This window comes from Enhydra lutris, unplaced genomic scaffold, assembly GCF_002288905.1.
Source record: "Enhydra lutris kenyoni isolate GAN:26980312 unplaced genomic scaffold, ASM228890v2 scaffoldscaffold23, whole genome shotgun sequence".
In the NCBI taxonomy this organism is placed as follows: Eukaryota; Metazoa; Chordata; class Mammalia; order Carnivora; family Mustelidae; genus Enhydra; species Enhydra lutris.
The window spans coordinates 28,006,013-28,027,170 of record NW_019154107.1 but is presented as its reverse complement, the minus strand read 5'-3'; the positions used below and the strand labels follow the sequence as shown (position 1 = coordinate 28,027,170).

Here is a 21,158-nt window from a genome sequence, read left to right as displayed (position 1 = left end):
TGTTGTTGCCAATGGCAAGATTTTGTTCTTTTTTATGGCTGAATAATATGCCATTGTATGTATATCACATATTTTTGTTGTTGTTTTTGTTTTTAAGATTTTACTTATTTGAGAGAGAGAAAGAATGAGAGAGAGAGAGCATCAGAGGAGAGAGAGAGATCAGGGGGAGAAGCAGACTCCCTGCTGAGCTGGGAGCCTGATGTGGGACTGGATCCCAGGACTCCAGGATCATGACCTAGCCAAAGACAGTTGCTTAACCAACTGAGCCACCCAGGCACCCACATCTTCTTTATCTTATTTTCTGTATTGTTGATGCTTGGGCCATCTGGTGCCTTCCTCCTCCTGGACAGACCTGCCTCTCTCAGTGCTAGTTAATTCCTAGAGATAACAAATGAATTCCCTGGAAGCACACCTTTTATATGCAAACCAACCAATCCAGAGTCCACTTCCACCAACTCTCCTCCTTTGTTACACTTTCCCAGGTTGAGCCACTATCCTCCTGCTCTAATCCCTCAGTGCCAAGTACCAAGTTACTAAACGCAGTCCCTACAGCCCTGGAGCCCCACTGAAATTACTCAAACTAGCCAATCCGAAGCCTCCCCAGCCTGCTTACTCTGTTTCACCCATGCTTCCCCATGCAAATAACAATTAAGGCTCTTAACCATGCTTTCCCCTAAAACTTTGGCCTCCTGACTGATGCTGGTGCTTCCTGATGTGGCCCTGCATGGTATGGCATGTCTCTTCCTCTTGGGAACTGTGAATTATAAACTATCTTTTTAATGGCAGTCATCTCTGGATCTGTTGGTCTCACCTTGCCTGAATGATATTAAAGCCTACCATTATAAAACAGAAAGACATATATAGATCAACTGAGCTGAATAAAGAGTCCAGAAATAGGCTCACATATAAAAAGTCAATTGATTTTGATAAACACGACTAGGAAATGCAATAGGAAAAAAAAAAGCCTCTTCAGCAAATGCTTCTGGAACAAGTGGGTATTGTACTGATAAAAACAAACATTGTGGGCACCTGGGTGGCTCAGTGGGTTAAGCCTCTGCCTTTGGCTCAGGTCATGATCTCAGGGTCCTGGGATGGAGTCCTGCATCCGGCTCTCTGCTCAGCAGGGAGCTTGTGTCCTTCTCTCTCTCTCTCTCTCTGCCTGCCTCTCTGCCTACTTGTGATCTCTCTCTGTGTGTCAAACAAATAAATAAAATCTTTAAAAACAAAAACAAAAATGAACATCGGTCCTTACATCAAACATACAAAGTGAATTGTAGGTCTAAACTGAGAAAGCAAAAGTGCTATAACTTAGGGAACGAAATAGGAAAAAATCTTTGTAGCAGGCTACGATTTCTTAAACAGATCACAGAAAGCACTAGAAAATTTTAAAAGACGATAAATTAGACTCCATCAAAATCAAAACATTTGCTCCTCTGATAGGCACCAGTAAGAAGAGAAAAGTGAAAGCCACGAATTGGAACAAAATACTGGCGATGTATATATCTGGTGTAGGAGTTACATCTAGCAAATATCGACAACTCTGAAAACTCATTAAGCAAGCAAGCAACCCAATTAAAAAACAGGAAAGATATCCGAATAGACACCTGAAACAAAAATGTACAAATGGTCAATAAGCACATAAAATGATACTTATCATTACTTGTCAGAAGAATACAACTTAAAATCATAATGAGATACCATTACATCCACTATGACAGCAAAAATTAAAGTGATTGATGGTAACAGGTGTTGGCAAGGATGCGGAACAACAGAAATTCTCGTGTACTGCTGCTGGAAGGGTAGACTCACACAGCCACTTTGGAAGATAGCTTGGCAATTTCTTATAAAGGCACGCATACACTTACTTATACAATTATATGACCCACCAACTCCACTCCTAGGTGTTCACCCAAGAGAAATGTAAACATATGGTCACACAACGACATGCCAGAATGTTCGCTACACTGTACTCATAATAACCAAATAACAACCACCTGTCATTAACAGGTATATGGATAAACAAATTACAGTTTGTTCATATCATGGAATAGTCTTTAGCATTTCAAAGCAATAAACCAGCAATATACTCAGTAACATGGATGAATTGCAGAATCATGATGCTGAACAAATGGAGCCAGACCTAAAAGGGTATAGACAGTAGGATTCCACTCACATGAAACCCTAATAAAGACAGATTTAATCTACAGTGACAGAAAGCCTGTCAATGGTTTGCCTGGGGGCCTACTGACTACAAGGGGCATGGAGGCTCATTTTCACAAAACAGAATGTTCTCCATATCATGACTGGGGTGGTGGTTAACAGCAGCGTGGACCTTCATCAAACTGGGCACTTCAAATGGAGACATTTTATTGTATGTAAATTATACCTTAATACAGTTGATTGATTTAAGACAAAAATGCTAAGTGGCAGTGATCCCAAGGTCAGAAGATGGGAGAGAGGCATGGCAGCAGGGGAGACGGGAAAGGAGTGAGGAATCTGGAAAGAGAAGAGGAGGGGAGGCTGGTTGTCGATGTGTTTATTGGTATCTTAGAGTTCAGAAGAAGAAAATGAGGAGGATGAAAGTGAAAAGGTCCTCAGAAGAACAGGAGTGTGGCAACCAAGTGGTTTTCAAAGAGGGTAAATCCATTAAAACCTGACCATATGTATTGTTAAGAATCTCAGATCCTGGTGGGTGGGACTTAAGGAATGAAGGATAAAAATGTGATTGGAAGGAGAAAACATTCAAAGAAGCAAGATCTGTAGGGAGGAAGCCTGGCATATGATTCTGCCTGTAGGAAATGCAGCAATTCTCCTTGGAGGAAAGCCAGGCAAAAAAGACAGCTGCTCACACTAAGGGAAATAAAGGGAGAGAACAGTCTGGTACCTAAAAGGTCAATGTTATCTCTTCTCAAGCAGTTTCCAAAGTTGAGATCCTTCAAGAAGGCAGCAAGAAATAGCATTTTAAAGGCATAGGCTTCTGAGGAAAAGCATTTCCATGTCCCCCATCTGCCTGGGTCACACTCACTCACCCGTATGGCTCTGATGTGGGGTTTTTCTCTCCAAAATCCATGGCTCCTCTCCTTGTTCCAACTTGAAGATGACCTCTGGTTTGGGAACTTCATACCCTGTTAATAGGACATGACAGAATTGGGTCCAGCTAATTGCTTTCCACTTGGTGGGGTTTTTTTTGTTTTGTTTTGTTTTGAAAAAGTAACCACTTTTCATTGGGAAAAGAGTAATAATCACAGAGGTCAACGCACTGAAGGATCTCAGGCCCACCGGGGACGCCACCAGCACACACTTGAGGTGGCTCAGGGTACTCAGCAGCTGAGAATGGAAATACTTTCATGGAGGCTCTGTGTTCAGTTCCTTGGGCTGCCGTAACAAAATACTAAAACCTGGGTGGCTCAAAGCAGCAGAAAGTCATTGTCTCATGCTTCTGGGGCCTCAAGTCTGAAATCAGTGTTAGCAGGGTCAGGCTCTCTGGCAGATGTGAGGGAGCATCCTTCCTTGTGTCTTCTAGCTTGTTTGCTGGCAATCTTTGATGTTTCTTTAGCTTGTAAATGCATCACTCCAGTCGCATGCCCTTCTCCCCGTGTATCTTCACACTGACTTCCCTCTATATGTATCTATTTCTTTTCTTTTTTTAAAAAAGATTTTATTTATTTATTTGAGAGAGAGAGAGAGAGAGTGAGCCAGCACAAGCTGGGGAGAGAGGCAGAGGGAGAGGGAGAAGCAGAGCCCCTGCTGAGCAGGAGCCCGACATGGGGCTTGATCCCAGGACCCTGGGATCAGGACCGGAGCCGAAGGCAGACGCTTAACTGACTGAGCCACCCAGGTGCCCACATATGTGTCTATTTCTTTTTTTTTTAAAGATTTTATTTATTTTATTTGACAGATAGAACTCACAAGTAGGCAGAGAGGCAGGCAGAGAGAGAGGGAGGAGAAAGCAGACTCCCCGCCGAGCAGAGAGCCCGATGCGGGGCTCGATCCCAGGACCCTGGGATCATGACCTGAGCCGAAGGCAGGGGTTTAACCCACTGAGCCACCCAGGCACCCCTATGTGTCTATTTCTTTGACCAGATTTCCCTTTTTTTATAAGCACACCAATCATATTAAATTAGGGCCCACTCCCATGAACTCCTTTTAACTTGATTACCTCTATAATGACACTATGTTCAAATAAGGTCATATTCTGGAGTACTGGAGGTTCAGATTTCCACTTTTTTTTTCAGGGGGACACATGATTCAACCCATTAAAAATCTGCCCTTGGACAACCCCCCCCACCAAATTCATGTCCTTCCCAGGTGCAAAATATACTAACTCCATGCCAATATCCCCAAAAGTCTTGATCATTCCAGCATCAAGTCTTAAATTCAAAATCTATCTAAACATCAACTCCAAGTGTCAAATCTTATCATCCAGATCACCTAAGTCAGTTATGGGTGTGATATGAGTATGAGTCATCTCAGGGCAGCTTCTCTCCACACAAACCTGTGAAATCAGACAAGTCATCTGCTTCCAAAATGTAACGGTAGGACAGGCATTCCCATTTCAAAAGGGAGGGACTGGAATGAAAAAAGGGATCACAGATCCCAAGAAAGTCCAAAACCTAGCAAGACAAAGCCCATGAGATTTTAAGGCTTGAGGGTAATTCTTATTGGCTCCCTTTTCTGTCCTCCAAGCCTACCAAGGGGGGATGGGCCCACCCTGTGGGCCCAGGGCCAGGAGTGGCACCATTCACTACTACCTCTACTGGTCCACTAGCAAAATATTTCCTGCCTGTTCCTGTGCCCCTTCCACTCCGCTGTTCTCTGTCTTAGTTCCAAAGGGAGGAATGCGTCTGCCAGGAGACACAGTAGTGATTCCACTGAACTGGAAGTTAAGTCTGTCACGTGGACACTTTGGGCTCCTCAAGTCTCTGAATCAAAAGGCAAAGAAAGGAGTTACTGTGCTGGCTGGAGTGACTGATCCTGACTACTCAGGGGAAATTGGACTGCTACCCCACAGTGGAAATAAGGAAGAGAGTGCCTGGAATACACACAATACCTTAGGGCATTTCTTGGTACTACTGTGTGCCCTGTGATGAAAGTCAATAGGAACTACAACAATCCAATTCAGGCAGGACTACTAATGGCCCAGATCCTTTAAGAATGAAGTTTTCTTTTGGGGGGGGAGGGCTGGGTGGCTCAGTCATTTAAGCACCTGCCTTTGGGTCAGGTCGAGATCCCAGTGTCCTGGGTCAGGCTCCCCGGTCAGTGGGGAACCTGCTTCTCCCTCTCCCTCTGCTCTGCCCACCCTCTTGCACACACATGCGCGTGCACACACATGCTCGCTCCCTCTTTCAAATACATAAATCAAATCTTAAAAAAAAAAAAGAATGAAGTTTTGGGTCACACCACCAGGTAAAGAACCACAATCTGTTGTGTTGGCTGCGGGCAAAGAGAACAAGGAATCATTAGTGCAAGAAGGAATTCTACCTTAAGACCGCAACACAGATACCTTGTCTTGGTTTGCGGTCTACTGGCCCGTCCTGCAGATTTTGAGTTTAAGGTTACAGCATCACCTCACTCGAATTTTCAGCTTGTAGGCCTGGCCTTTAAATTTCAGACTTGTCGGTTCCTGTAATCAGGCAAGCCAGTTCCTTAAAACAAATCTCTTCTCTGGAATCTGTGACTGTATTCATTCTGTCTATCTTTCTCTAGGTAAGTCTGTATGTATTTATAGTGTGTGTGTGTGTACTCTGTATATGTATATACCCATATCATATTGGTTCCATTTCTCTGGAGAACCATAATGCAGATTTTGAGAGTGGTGCTAGAGGAAGAGAATCCTAAGAATGAATTTTCTGAATGGGTTATGGGTTTTCTAGAATTGGTTCCCTACTCTGATCACATTTGAAGGCACTAATGACTCTCTTTCCAGTACTACAGAGCACACTGACAGTCCATGGGATGATGTGGCAAAAGAGATATGCAAAATATCCCCAGTGGATACCTAGATGCTCCTTATCAAATGCTTGTGAGAGGTATGGTTCTGGGTGACCTTGTATTTGACACCTTAGAAATTTTTGTCAAACTCACAAGTATAATAAGATTGCCAGATTGCTCCTAATTGTGCTGGACAAAGTAGAGGGGGGAAAAGGATGAACTCAGGGATTTGAGTTCCCAGCTCAAGCACTGCATAGATGACCTGAAAATTTCTACGTCTGTCCTGAAAGACACCCCTAACTTCTGTAGCTACAGAACTGATGCTGCTGAAAACGAAACCCAGAGTCTCATCCTGGCAGTGGCCACATTACAACACAAATTGAATTCCCAACCTTATAGGGTGTGGGCTACTAAGGTAAGGGAACTGACTGAAAAGAAATGGGATCCAGAAATTTAGAATGGACATAGATGAGGACACTGAACTTCTAAGCTCTGATGAGTATTCTTTTGAGTAGAAGCAGCCCTTCTGCCCTCATCTGAGAAGATTAACCCTACTTTGCCTGAGGACCCTACAACGACCTCCCTTGAGGTACTTGCCTTGAAAGGTACTGCTGATTTCTCTCACGACCTAGCCCTACCACCCTGATTTGCTTTTAGACCTAGAACTAGACTCAAGTCTCGTCAGGGCCCAAGAGGGGAGGTATAGCATAATCCACGGGGCATAAAAGAACTGCATTATTGGTCCAATTTATACAGACAGAAAACTGGGAAACCCAGGTGCAAATGGATATTTAAGAGTGTGGGATAATGGAAAGGACATAAAGTTGGATCGATCAGGCCAAATGTGTTGGTATGTGCACACTAAGCAGACTGTGAATTTAATGTTGCTGCTTGAGGGGTTAGAGAGAGCTTGAACATTTTGTTTGGTTGGCTGAAACATGGATCAAAATGTGGTTCGTACAAACTGCAACTGAAATGGAGAAGTGTTTTGGAAGAACTCTCTATACTACAGAGAAAGGCATCCAAGGGCTTGGGAGCTTGGCACATTAGACTCCATTTAGCGTGTAAGGCATGCTCTCACACACTGGGAGGGTCCAGAGGACATGCCTGGGACACGCAAATTTGTGAGGTGGGGGGGGTGCCCAGTATTCTTGAAGAACTCTGTGATTGCTTTTCTCTGCAGGACACAAATTGGGAAACCCCAATGCAATGAGACTAACTGGATTCTGGGGTGACAGGGGCCAAATGGGAGCACTGAATTGCTAAATGCAAGATGGACATGGTTATTACAGTGCACAGCAGGGTTAAAGCAGTAATCAGAACGGTCTGACCTGCAGAGACCCATGGTGTTGGCCAGTTGCTTATGCTGTCCCTAGAAACGAAACAGACGAGCTACTGCATTCTTACTTGATCTGCATTAGGAGAGTTCTAGGGCAAGTGAACGAAGTCTAATGTGAAATGTAAAAAGAATCTCAGCTCCTCAGTCAATTTTCAGGCTTGAGCCAGTTTACAGACCCAGAGCGCTTTGAATGAAGGGGAGCCCGGGTCCCTTGAGGAAGGACCCTGCTACACTGTCAAAATGTATACTGCTAATCTCTCTCTTCCCTAAACAGATTTGCAGCCCTTTGTCAGGGTGACTGTGCAGGGAGGGAAAGGACATAATGAGGCTTTTCCGAGATTACTGGAGACCAGTTCTGAACTGACACAAATTCCAGGAGACCCAGGATGTCACCGTGGCCCACCAGACGGCATAGGGGCTTACGAGAGTGAAGTCATCAATGGAGTTTCAGCTCAGCTCCATCTCACGGGAGGCCCAGCAGGCACCCCAGTCCATCCCGTGGTTATTTCCCAGGTTCAGAATGCAAAATTAGAATACAGATACTCAGCAACCAGCAGAATACCCATACTGGTTCCCTGACCTGTGCAGTGAGGACTATTATGGTGAGAAGGGCCAAGTGAAAGCCACTAGAACTGCCTCTACTAGAAAAGGAGTAAACCCAAAGAAACACTGCATTCCTGTAGGAACTGCAGAGATCAATGCTACCATCAAGAACCTAAAGGATGCAGGGGGAATGAGTCCCACCACGTGCCCATTCAACTCGCCTCTCTGGCCTGTGCAGAGGACAAACAGATCTTAGAGAATGACTGTGGACCATCAGGAGCTTAACCAGGTGCTAACTCCAATAGCAGCTGCTGTACCAGATGTGGGTTCATTGCTGAAACCAATTAACACATCCCTTGGTGTCCGGTGAATAGTTATTGATCTGGCAAATGTGTGGGGGTTTTTTGTTTGTTTTATTTTCGTTGTTGCATGTTTTTTTGGCAATACCTGTTATTAAAGGTTACTAGAAGCAGTTTGCTTTCAGTTGGCAAGGCCAACTATATATATATATATATATATATATATATATATATATATATATATACACATACACACACACACACACACACACATACAGATATAGATAGATACATAGATAGATAGATAGATATAGATATCTATATATATATCTTCACTGTCCTACCTCAGAGATATATCAGCCCTCCAGTCCTAATGTCATAATTTAGTCTGTAGGGATTCTGATTGACTTTCCCTCCCACAAGATACCACATTGGTCCATTACACTGATGACATTATGCTGACTGCACCTGATGAATGAGAAGTAAGAACCACTCTTAACTTACTGGTAAGATAATTTGTATGGCAGAGGGAGGGAAATAAATCTGACCACAATTTAGGGGCCTTCCACCTCAGGGAAATTTCTATGGGTAGAGCAGTATGGACCCAGGGGACCCCTAGAAATTTTTTTTTTTTAAGATTTTGTCAGAGAGAGAGAGAGAGAGAGAGAGAGAGGGAGGGAGGGGGGGAGGGAAGGAGGACAAGCTGGGGGGAGCAGCAGGCAGAGGGAGAAGCAGGCTCCCTGCTGAGCAAGGAGCCCAACGTGGGGCTCGATCCCAGGACCCCAGGATCATGATCTGAGCTGAAGGCAGCCGTCTAACCTACTGAGCCACCCAGGCATCCCCCTACCCTTAGAAATTTCCAAGTAAAGAGTAAGTTTTTGCCTCTGGCTCTTCCTACAAGTAAAAAGAGGGACAATGGCTACTGGGCCTCTGTGGACTTCAGAGGCAATATATTCCACTATCTGCGTGTGTTACTCTGCTCCACTTACCATGTGATCCAAAAAACTGCTAGTTTTGAGCAGCGCCTGGAACAAAAGAAGGCTATGCAACAGGTCCAGAGCGCCATACAAGCTGCTCTCACTGGGGCCATAGGATCTGGTGGATCCAGTGGTGCTTGAAATGTCAGTGGCAGTTGGGGATGGAGCCTTCGGTAGGCCCCTAGAGGTGAACCACAGAGCCAACCTTGGGATTTTGGAGCAAAGCCCTATCATCCTCTGAGGATAACTGCTTTCCTATTGACAAAGAGCTTTTGGCTCGCTACTGGGTCTCAGTTTACTTGCTCGCTGAATTTAAGCCTATTAGTCAGTGGAAGAAAGGAAACTCAGCAAGGACTCCTTCGGTAATGGTCAGCAAACACAGAAGAGCCTGGTGCTGAATCCTCACACCGTGGTGGGACATGAGAACTACGGCAAGCGGTAGAGACCCACTCAGAGGGTGCCCAAGTCCTTCTGATCAGGCCCCAGCTGGTGGATGGTGTGAGGTCAGTAGCAGCTCCTGGAGCACTGAGCCTGAGTCTTTCCGGAGTTGTGCTGCTCTGGCATGCAGGCTGAGGTGGGTGACAAGCTTCTTCTAAGGCTAAATAATGGCACAAACTCAACTGTCAACAAGTACTGGAAGGGAAGGAACGCTAAAGAGAGCATGATGCTGTTAGCAGGTGAGACTTCAGGTGGGATGTGGCAACTCCACACCCTTGACCTTGACCTTGAAGCAGCTCTGCCCCTTCAGGCCTGGAACCAAGTAGGTGGCTTGCCTTGTGGAACTGAGGAGGTGAGGGTCTTTCACATTCCATTTTCCCAGCCTGGGCTCTCTGGTCCTGTGGTGCCAGTAGCAGCCATCCTGGCCTCACAACCATCCTTGGAGTCATTCATTCCTCTTCCAGAAGGCTAACACATGGGCACAGTTGAACAGTTTTATCAGCCTCTCTCCTACCAGCAGAACCCCAGCTACCCCACAGCCTTCCCTCATTGTTTCCTGTCTCTGTCCTCTTCAGTTGAAGCTGACTGATGTAGTTGAAGAAATCCACAAGTCATACAACTGATCTCTTTCACAACTGGTTGTCCACATCTTTGGTTCTTTCCAGAGTCTCATCCCATTTTTCGCATACGGACAGGCTGAGTATTTTCCAAATCTTCAAGCTCTGCTTCTTCTCTTACTAATGATTCCTTTCTAATATCTTTCTTTTCTCCTACATTTTATGGTAAGCAGCAAGGAAAACACAGGCTATGCCTTTAACACTTTTGTTTAGAAACTTCCACAGCTAACTACCCAAGTTTATCACTTACACTTTCTGCTTTTCACCCAACAGAACACAATTCAGTCAGGTTCTCTGCCACTTTGTAACAAGGATCTCCTTTCTTCCAGTTTCCAGTAACACGCTCCTCACTCTATCTGAGACCAAAGCCCCGTTAGCATCCCTATTTCTACCAGTGAATCTCTTCAAGGCAATCTAGGCTTTCTCTGTCAAGCACCTTTCCAGCCTCTACCCACTGTCTGATTCCAAAACCACTTCTGTGTCTTTTTCAGTATTTGCTACGGCAGCATCCCCCTTGCCAAGGACAAAAATCTTAGTTTCCTAGGGCTGCTTTAACAAAGTGCCACAAGCTGGACAGCTCAAAACAACAGACATGCACTGTATCACAGTTCTGGAGACCAGAAGTCCAAAATCAAGGTTTCAGTAGGGCCAATGCTCTTTTTGAAGGAGAACCTTCAAAACAGGAAGGAACTCTTCCATGCTTCTCTCTCTGACCTCTTGGTGGCCTCGGGCATGTCTCGGCTTACAGATTCATCACTTCAGTGACCTGGCCATCTTCTTTTCCTTCACACTGTCTTTCCTCTGCGTGTGTCTGTCTCTATGTCTAGATTTCCCTTATTTTAAGCATACCAGTCATACTGGATTAGGACCCACCGAAAAGACCCAGTTTGAGCTTGGCTACTTCTGTAAAGACCCCAAATTCCAAAAAAAGATCATATCCCAAGGTGCTTAGTCCTAACAGGTTAGGCTTTCAACAGTTTCCTTGGAGGAATACAATTTTACGCATAACACGCTCCTTGTAGTTTCTCCGAAGGGCTCTGCTTACCCACTGAGCGCAGGTGGCTGTAATTCTCCAGCGTCACATCCCGGTACAAGCGTCTCTGAGCAGGGTCCAGTTGCTGCCACTCTTCCTTGCTGAAGTCCACAGTCACGTCCTCGAATGACACAGAGACCTGTAACAACACAGTCCCGTTCAGGGCGACAGGGTCAGCAGTGGGCAACAGGATGAGGATCATTAAGGAATTATTTTTTAAGGATTTGTTTTTCACCAGAATATGCTATACAGTATGACTATTAAATACCTAGTTATATGTAGTGTTGTGTAGCATACAAATATCTAATCATAAATTTTTGCAATTCATTGTATTCAACATTTAGTCAGTTTGTTTAAAGATCTGATTTATTTATTCATGAGAGAGAGAGAGGCAGAGGTGGAGGGAGAAGCAGGCTCCCCCGTGCAGCAGGGCTTGATCCCAGGACCCTGGGGTCATGACCTGAACTGAAGGCAGAGGCTTCACTGACCGAGCCACCCAGGCACCCCCAGTCTTTCATTTTTAAAAATAACAATTTTGTACAGGATTTGTCCTTGATCCCATTTTGTTGTTTGTTTTAATGGGAAGTTTGTGTTCTATAATTTTTTTTAAAATTTTGTTTTACTTTACAGTCATTTATTGTGCTCCAGTGAAAGAGAAAAAGAAAGTGCTTGCATTACAAACACCACGGTCAAGTCCACATATGCCAGTCGCTGCAAACCGAACCACGTGTGTCCACCGGGTCTCTGGGCATGCAGTTTGCTTCCACTGTAGGAATGGGGAGGGGGCAGGCCAAGCCTGGGCTCCGGGGGTTTTGCTTGGGGGAGAGAAATTTTTGTCCTGGGGGGCACCCACCTGTAAGGGAGTCAGGAAACAGCTAGGGATAGCTTTGCTCAGCGTGTCCTTTGGATGCTGTTGGGAACACCCAGCTCAATGCTGGATCCTGCAGCACTGAGGAGGAGGGTCCCTTCCCCCACCACAGGCACCTCAGACTGCCCCCCCAATGCTAACCCTGTAAGCAGGTCCAAGGGGGCTAGAGGACACCATGCAGGGTGAGGGGGTTGATGGGGCCAGCACAACCCTGCCAAGAGCACCAGCCAGCCTCCCTGGAGGGAAGGCAGGGTGAGGGCCCCAGGGCCCCAGGCTGAGTTGTAGCAGTTGTGTGGGTGGTGGTTGTGGGCAGGCTGGCCCAGCTCTGAGTGTTCAAGTGTCAGGCAGTTTTGGGGGTCACAGACCTGGCACAGCGGCCCATACACGGTCATGCCCTGCCGCGAGGCCCCCTTGTTGCCGTCCATCTGCAGGCTGACGTTGAACATGTCACAGTGCTCCATGCCCAGCCCAGGCTTGAGGATCTGTTGCTTGGTCCCTGGTGCAGTTAGCCTGGCTTGGCTGTCTCCCTTGTTGGTGGCCTGGTCTAGGGGCGGGTCCTTGCTCAGCTTGGGGTCATAGAGGTGGTGCCAGGTGCCATAGGCTGTCATACCCTGCTGGCTAGCAAATCTGTTGGTGCCCATCTGTAGCCTGATGATGTTCTCTTAGCTTCTCTGGCTCAAATTTCTGTTCCTGCTTCTCTGCATGCTTCACCCCTAAATTCACCTTATTCCTTTTTGTCTTGGCCATGGCTGGGAGGGTGGACTGCACCTGGGGGTGGTTGGTTTTCTCAAACAAGTCATTGCCTCAAAAATGTCATGGGACTTCACCCATACTCGGTGATGGCCTTGATGCAGTTGCCAATGTTTTCTAGCTGGTGCCAATTTTGGGTCGACTCATCGAACTTCTTCACGGAGCCTGGCTGGAACTTACTGATGAACTTCCAAAGAATGATGCTATCTTTGAGGCTGTCTGTGAAACTGTTGCTGATGTGGTGCCCTGTCAACCCCTTGATCCATTCTCAAAGTTCCTGCTCCTGCTTGTGGTCGTACTTTTGGGCCAGCTTGTTCTTGACCTCAACAGACAAGCCACAGGAGGGCCCCGGTTGAAGTGAGCAGAGGACATGCTGGCTGGTGGTGGACAGTGGTGGTAGTGGTGCTGAGGACCGAGGCAGCAGCTAAGGCTCCATCTGCCTGTGTTCTATAACTTGTAGAAGGAAGCATGCACACTTTTTTTTTTTAACTTTACATAGCTCCCTCTACTGTTGTTTTAATTAATTCTTCACAAATAAGGCCATTTTCTCTTCATGCCTTTTTAAAAAAGATTTTATTTATTTATTAGAGTGAGAATAAGAGAGAGAGAGAGAGAGAGAGAGAGAGAGAGAATGAGGGGGGAGGGTCAGAGGGAGAAGCAGACGCCCTGCTGAGCAGGGAGCCTATGTGGGACTTGATCCGGGGACACCAGGATCATGACCTGAGCCAAAGGCAGTTGCTTAACCAACTGAGCCACCCAGGCGCCCTCTCTTCATGCCTTTTTATTGCTCATTTCTAATTTAATTCTGTAATGGTGAGAAAATATACTCTGTATGATTTCAACTTATGGTCTATCTAGGAGAATGGTTCATGTGTCCCTGGAAAAGAATGTGTATTCAGCTGTTGATGGCTGTAGTATTCTATAATATATTAATCAAGTTGGCTGAGTGTTGTTGAAATTTTCTACCACCATAGTCATTTGTCTTCTACTTGTTCAACCAATTACTTGTCAACTTTCTAGTAAAAATTGGCATGGAAATGTTAAAGTTTATGTGGCTATGCAAAGGACCTAGAATAGCCAAAGCAAGGACTACGTAATGATAAGTCTTATTATAAAGCTATGATACTTTACACAGTGTGGTACTGATGTAAGTACAGACAGATTTATCAATGGAGCAGAACAGAGATTCCAGAAACAGGACAAACCTATGGACAACTGTTTTTTCACAAAGGTACCAAAGTACTTCAATGGGGAAAAGGAAAGTCTTTTCAAAAAATTGTGCTGGAACAATGGATAAAAGTTTTAGAGAAAAAAAAACAAACCTTGACCCACTCCTTACACCACATACAAAAATTAACAATAATTAAGTTCCAGGACAACTGAATTAAATTTTATCAGACCAACTTTCACATAGGTAACAACTATACTCTGAGCAAAATATTAAAAAAAAAACAATCTGGAGGTACTGAAAAGTAACAAAAATCAGGTATTTACTGGAAGAGAAATGACAATTAGAAGAAGGGATGGCACTGGTTGGGTTTACCAAGTTTACAGCCTTTAGCTTGTCAACAGGCCTAGTCAATGCCATGCAGGGTAACTATAATTCCACTGGAAAAACTTCAGTCTTACTGAACTTGAAGAATCAAAGGAGAGTTTTGCAGTCATCATGACCACCAGAAAGACAAGGGAGAATTCAGACAGAAAAGGGTGCCTGAGATCTGTGTGTTAACTCTTCTTAATTTCTGGTCGAGTAAATAAATTTAACTAAAATTTGAGTTACCATACACCACAGAGGAGACCATTGCCAACTGGAGTCCAGCCAAATTAAGTGCTTACTAAACCAAATGAAACAAAAAAAAAATCAGCAATCTTCAGCGGAACTAAACAGAATTCAAAAGGTCTACAGTATGATTCAAAACACACAAGATACAGTTGAAAATAATCAACATAGAAACAGAAAGGTCCCAAGAAAAAATAAAAGAGGTTCAAGAGGAAATGCAATCAGAGACTGACCCTGAACTGATTCAAATGCTGGAATTAGTGGTAAAGGATTTTAAACCAGGTATCTATAAGTATGCTTATGAGCATAAAGAAAAATACATTCACAGTGAAAGAATAATAGGATAGTTCAACTGAGAAGCACTATAAAAATAACCAACTAGACTACTATGAACAATTATATGCAAACAAACTGGACAACCTAGAAGAAATGGATAAATTCCTAGAAACACACAACCTATCAAGATTGAATCATGAAAAAATAGAAAATCTAAACAGACTGAATACTAACAAGGAGACTGAATCAGTAATCAAAAACCTCCTAACAAAGAAAAGTCCAGAATCAAATAGCTTCACTAAGAATCCCACTGAACATTCAAAAAAGAATACCAATCTTTCTCAAACTCTTCCAAAAAAACAGAAGAGAAATTCATCTAAGGAGGCCATATTTACCCTGAAACCAAAGCCACACAAGGGCACAAGACAAGAAAATTACAGCTTAATATACCTGAAGAATACAGATGCAAAAATCCTCAAAAAAATGTTACCAAAATGAATTCAACAATACATTAAAAGGATCATACAAAATGGCCAAATGGGACTTATTCCAGTGATAAGGATGGCTCAACATCTACAAATCAATCAATGTGACACATCACATTAATAAAATAAGGATAAAATCATACGATCATCTCAACAGATGCAGAAAAAACAATTAACAAAGTTCAACATCCATTTATGATAAAAAAAACTCTCAACAAAACAGGTACAGAGAGAAGGTATCTCAACACAATAAAAACCACATATGACAAGCCCACAACTAACATCATAATCAACAGTGGAAAGTTGAAAGCTTTGCTAAGATCAGAAACAAGACAAAGATGCCCACTCTTGCCACTTTAATTCAAGAGTACTGGAAGTCCTAGCCAAAGCAATTAGACAAGAAAAAGAAATAAAAGGCATCCAAATCAAAAAGGAAGATGGAAAACTGTCACTATTTGTAGATGACATCTTATTATACATAGAAAACACTAAAGACTCCACCAAAAAATCTGTTAGAACTAAAAAATGAATCAATAAAGTGGCAGGACACAAAAATCAATATACAAAAATCTGTTGTGTTTCTGTACACTAATAATGAATTACCAGAAAAAGAAATTAAGAAAATGACCCCATTTATAACTGCATCAAGAAAAATACCTATGTTAATAAAAAGAAAAAGAAAAAACCCCGGAATAAATTACCCAAGGAGGTTAAAGAACTATACACTGAAAATTTTAACACACTGATGAAAGAAACTAAATAAGACAAGTAAATAGAAAGATATTCTGTGCTTATGGATAGGAAGAATTAATATTGTTAAAATATTACCAATTTACCAAATATATTTACCAAATATATTGCAGATTCACTGCAATCCCTGTCAAAATTCCAATGGCATTTTTCAGAGAAATTAGAACAAACCTAAAATATTTATGGAACCAGAGATGACCCTAAAACAGCCAAAGCAATCTTCAGAAAGAACAAAGCTGGAGGTATCACAACCCAGATTTCAAACTATATTACAAAGTTATAACAATCAAAACAGTATGTTATAGCATAAAAACAGATACTTTAGAGCAGAGCCCAGAAATTAACCCACCATAGATGGTCAGTTAATTTACAACAAAAGGGATAAAAAATACAGTGGAGAAAGGATAGTCTCTTCAATAAAAGGTGTTGGAAAAACTGGACAACTACATGCAAAACAATGAAACTGGACCACCTTCTGACACCATACACAAAAATAAATTCAAAATGGACTAAAGACTTAAATGTGAGACCTGCAACCATAAAGCTCCTAGAAGAAAACATAGCCAGTAATCTCACTGACATCAGTCTTAGCAACATTTTTTGTAGATACGTTACCTCAGGCAAGGGAAACAAAAGCAAACATAAACTACTGGGACCACACCAAAATAAAAAGCCTTTGCACAGCAAAGGAAACCATCAACAAAACAAAAAGGCAACCTAGTGAATGGTAGAAGATATTTACAAATGATATATCCAATAAGAGGTTAATATCCAAAATACAAAAAGAATGTATAAAACTCAGTTTTAACGCCCCCCCCAAATAATCTGATTTAACAACAGGCAGAAGACCTGAACAGAAATTTTTCCATAAAAGACATACATAAAAAGATGCTCCATTGTCAGGTTACCTTGCATTTTTGTATATTTTGTAACATAAGTAAATTTTCATGAAGTAATATGTAATAGATGAATAAAATAATAAATTATATATATTGGGGAAAAAAAAGATGCTCAACATCAGTGATCATCAGGGAAATGCAAAGCAAAACCACAATGAGATATTACCTTAATACCTATCAGAATGGCTAGAATCTAAAAGAAATAACAACTGTTGGAGAGGATGTGGAGAAACAGGAACCCCTGTGTACTATTGGTGGGAATGGAAATTAGTACAGCCACTGGGGAAAACAGTGTGGAGGTTCCTCAAAAAATTAAAAATAAAATATCATATGATGCAGAAATGCCACTATTGGATATTTACCCAAAGAAAAGGAAATCACTAATTCAAAAAGATACATGCACCCCTATGTTAACTGCAGCGTTATTTACAATAGCCAAGATATGGAAGCAACCTAAGTGTCCACTGATAGGTGAATGGGTAAAGAAAATGTGGTATATGGGCACCTGGCTGGCTCAGTTGTTAAGCATCTGCCTTCAGCTCAGGTCATGATCTCAAGGTCCTGGGACTGAGTTCTGCATTGGGCTTCTTGCTCAGCGGGGAGCCTGCTTCTCCCTCTAACTTTCCTCCTTGTGTGTGATCTCTCTCTCTCTCTCTCTCTCTCTCAAATAAATAAAAATAAAATCTTAAAAAAAGAAGATGTGGTATATAAAATGAAATATTACTCAGCCACAAGAAAGAATGAGATCTTGCCATTTGTGACAACATGGGTGGGCCTAGAAGGTACTATCCTAAGTAAAATAAGTCAGAGAAAACAAATGCCTTGACTTCACTTATATGTGGAATCTATAAAACAAAACAAATGAACAAACAAATGAAAAAACAGACTCTTTTTTTTAAAAGATTTTATTTATTTATTTGACAGAGATCACAAGTAGGCAGAGAGGCAGGCAGAGAGAGAGGAAGGGAAGCAGGCTCCCCCCTGAGCAGAGAGCCCGATGCGGGACTCGATCCCAGGACCCTGAGATCATGACCTGAGCTGAAGGCAGCGGCTTAACCCACTGAGCCACCCAGGCGCCCGAAAAAACAGACTCTTAAATACAGAGAACAAACTGGTGGTTGCCAGAAGGGAGATGACAGGGGAGATGGGTGAAATAAAGGGGAATAAGAGGTACAAACTTACAGTTATAAAATAAGTAAGTCATGAGATGAAAAGTACAGCAAAGGAAATAGTCAATGATACTGTAATAACGTACGGTGACTACACTTACTATAGTGAGCACTGACTAATGTATAGAATTGTTGAATTAAGATGCTGTATACCCAAAACTAACACGACATTTTTTTAAAAGATTATTTATTTATTTATTTGACAGAGAGAGAGATCACAAGTAAGCAGAGAGTCAGGCAGAGAGAGAGGGGGAAGCAGGCTCCCTGCTGAGCAGAGAGCCCGATGCGGGGCTCGATCCCAGGACCCTGGGATCATGACCTGAGCCGAAGGCAGAGGCTTAACCCACTGAGCCATCCAGGCACCCCCTAACATGACATTTTATGTTAGTTATATTTCAATTTTATTTTCTTTCCTTCTTTATTTTAAATATTTTATTTATTTATTTATTTATTTGAGAAAGAGAAAGTAGAGTGAGAAAGGGAGAATGAGTTGGAGGTGAGGGGTAGAGGAAGAGGGACAAGCAGACTCCCTGCTGAGCAGGGAGCTTGACGTGGAGCTTGATCCCAGGACCCTGGGATCATGACCTAAGCCAAAGGCAGACGCTTTAACCCACTGGGCCACCCAGGTGCCCGGCAGTTATATTTCAATTTTTAAAAAAGGAAAAAAACCCTAAAACTCAAAGTGCCCTAGAAGAAAACATAAGAGAATATCTTTGCAACACTGGGTCCAACAAGGATTTCTTGACATAGCACAAAAAAACACATAAAGATAAAAGAACATTTTGATAAATGAGACCTTATCAAAATTAAAACTTCTGCGCATAAAAAGATGCCATTAAGAAAATGAAAAATCAAGACATAGCCTGGGAAAAAATATCTGCAATACATATACAAAACACCTGTAGTGAGAATGTAGAAAGAACGCCTACAAAATAATAACTAAGAGACACATTACGCAACTTTTTAAAATGGGCAAATTCCTTGAACAGACACCAAAAAAGATCTCCAAATGGCCAATAAAGCACATGAAAAGATGTTCAACAGCTTTATCCATGAAAACCAAACACTAGAAACATTCAAAATGTTCATCAGCAGGTGTATAGAGATTGTGCTATATTCATACAATGGAATACCCAGCCATAGCAAGGAAAGATCTGGACAGACACAACCTGAATGACTCTCCAAAATATTTTGTTCATTTAGAAACAGAAGCCAAACACAGACCAAATGATTCTGTTTATATGAGACTCAAGAACAAGCCTGGGACGCCTGGGAGGCTCAGTGGGTTAAGCGACTGCCTTCAGCTCAGGTCATGATCCCAGGGTCCTGGGATCGAGCCCCGAATCAGGCTCCCTGCTCAGTAGAGAGCCTGCTTCTCCCTCTCTCTCTGCCTGCCTGTCTGCCTACTTGTGATTTCTCTCTCTGTCAAATAAATAAATAAAATCTTTAAAAAAAAAAAAAAAAGAACAAACAGAGCTAATATATAGGGATTAGAAATCTTAAAAAATGGTTGCCTCAGGGGTAGGATACTGACTGATCAGGAGGGTGATGGACCTGCTCTGTACTTTGGTTTGAGTGGTGGTTACTTGGATATATTTGTCAAAACTCATCAAACTATACATAATTTAACGTCTTTCAAATATAGCTCAGTTTCAAAAGACACAGAAAACAAAAGCGTATGTTAGAAATATACTTAAGGTACATTGTGGGCCCCAAAGGGAAAGTAGTTCTACTGGGTGTGTAGGTTTAGGGTCTTTAGAGTTGGTACAGTTTAAATAGGATCTTGGAGGGGAAAAGTAAGTATAATGGAGATAAACGGGGGAAAATACTTTCTAGAAAAGATAAAGAGAAAGGTATGGAGAAAGGAAAATACATGGTAATTAAGGAAAGAATGAACAGCTCTGTAAAAAGGAGAGAAGACAATCAAGTATGTTAGGTAGGTGATTATAAGAAAAAAAAAATCCAAGGAAGTATGCTAGAGTCTGATCATGAAAATAGTGTAAATTCCTTTCATGATACAGTTGTACCCTGTTTTATCGGGGTTCACTTTATTGCATTTTGCTGATATTGCGTTTTTTACAAATGGAAGGTTTGTTGGAACCCTGCCTTGAGCAAATCAGACCCATTAATAACCCCACAGCAGCCTCCAAGTGTTTAAGTGAAAGGAAAAGTCACATGTCTCTCACTTTAGACTGAAAGCTAGAAATGATTAACCTTAGTGAGGAAAGCCTATCAAAAATGGAGATAAACCAAAAAGCTAGGCCTCTTGCCCCAGGTAGCCAAGTTGTGAACACCAAGAAAAGTTCTTGAAGGAAACTGAAAGTGCTCCTTCGATGAACACAGGAATAATAAGCAAATAAAACAAACTTTTTGCTGATCTGGACAAAGCTGTAGTGGTCTGGGAAGGAAGACCAAATCGGTAGACACGTTCCCCTAAGCCAAAGGCCTCATCCAGAGCAAGGCCCTAACTCTCTTCAATTCCGTGAAAGCTGACAGAGGTGAGGAAGCTACAGAAGAAAAGTTGGAAGCGAGGAGAGGTTGGTTCATGAAGTGTAAGAAAAGAAGCTGTCTCCTTAACATAAAAGTGCCCGGGGAATCAGCCAAGTCCTGATGGAGAAACTGCAGCAAGGTATCCCGAAGATACCAGCTAAGGTATCTTAAGATACTAGCTAAGATCCTTCATGAAGATGGCTACATTAGAAAACATATTTTAACGTCAATGAAACAGCATTCTGTTGAAAGAAGATGACAGCTGGGACTTTCAGACCAAGAGGGAAGTCCATGCCTGGCTTCAAAGCTTGAGACTAGATTCACTCTCTTGTTAGGGGCTAATGCGGCTGGTAACTTTAGGTGGAAGCTGGTGCTCATTTACCATTCTGAAAATCCTAGGATTCTTAAGAATGATGCTAAATTGGGGCATCTGGTTGGCTCAGCTGGTTAAGCGTCTGCCTTGGGCTCAGGTCATGATCCCAGGGTCCTGGGATCCAGCCCTGAGGTGGGCTCC

General features: G+C 42.7%; 1 protein-coding gene and 1 pseudogene across 1 annotated transcript in view; both read right to left on the bottom strand.

Moving 5' to 3' along the window:
• The window catches only part of LOC111150580 (zinc finger protein 81), a 96,801-nt gene that overhangs the window by 10,840 nt on the left and 64,803 nt on the right, over positions 1 to 21,158 (bottom strand). The window contains exons 2-3 of the mRNA XM_022508079.1: positions 11,190 to 11,316; positions 3,030 to 3,125 (exon numbers count right to left, since the gene is read on the bottom strand). Coding sequence (XP_022363787.1) covers positions 3,030 to 3,125; positions 11,190 to 11,316 — 223 coding nt within the window. The remainder of the gene's footprint in view (positions 1 to 3,029; positions 3,126 to 11,189; positions 11,317 to 21,158) is intronic.
• On the bottom strand, positions 12,069 to 13,167 carry LOC111150348 (annotated as a pseudogene).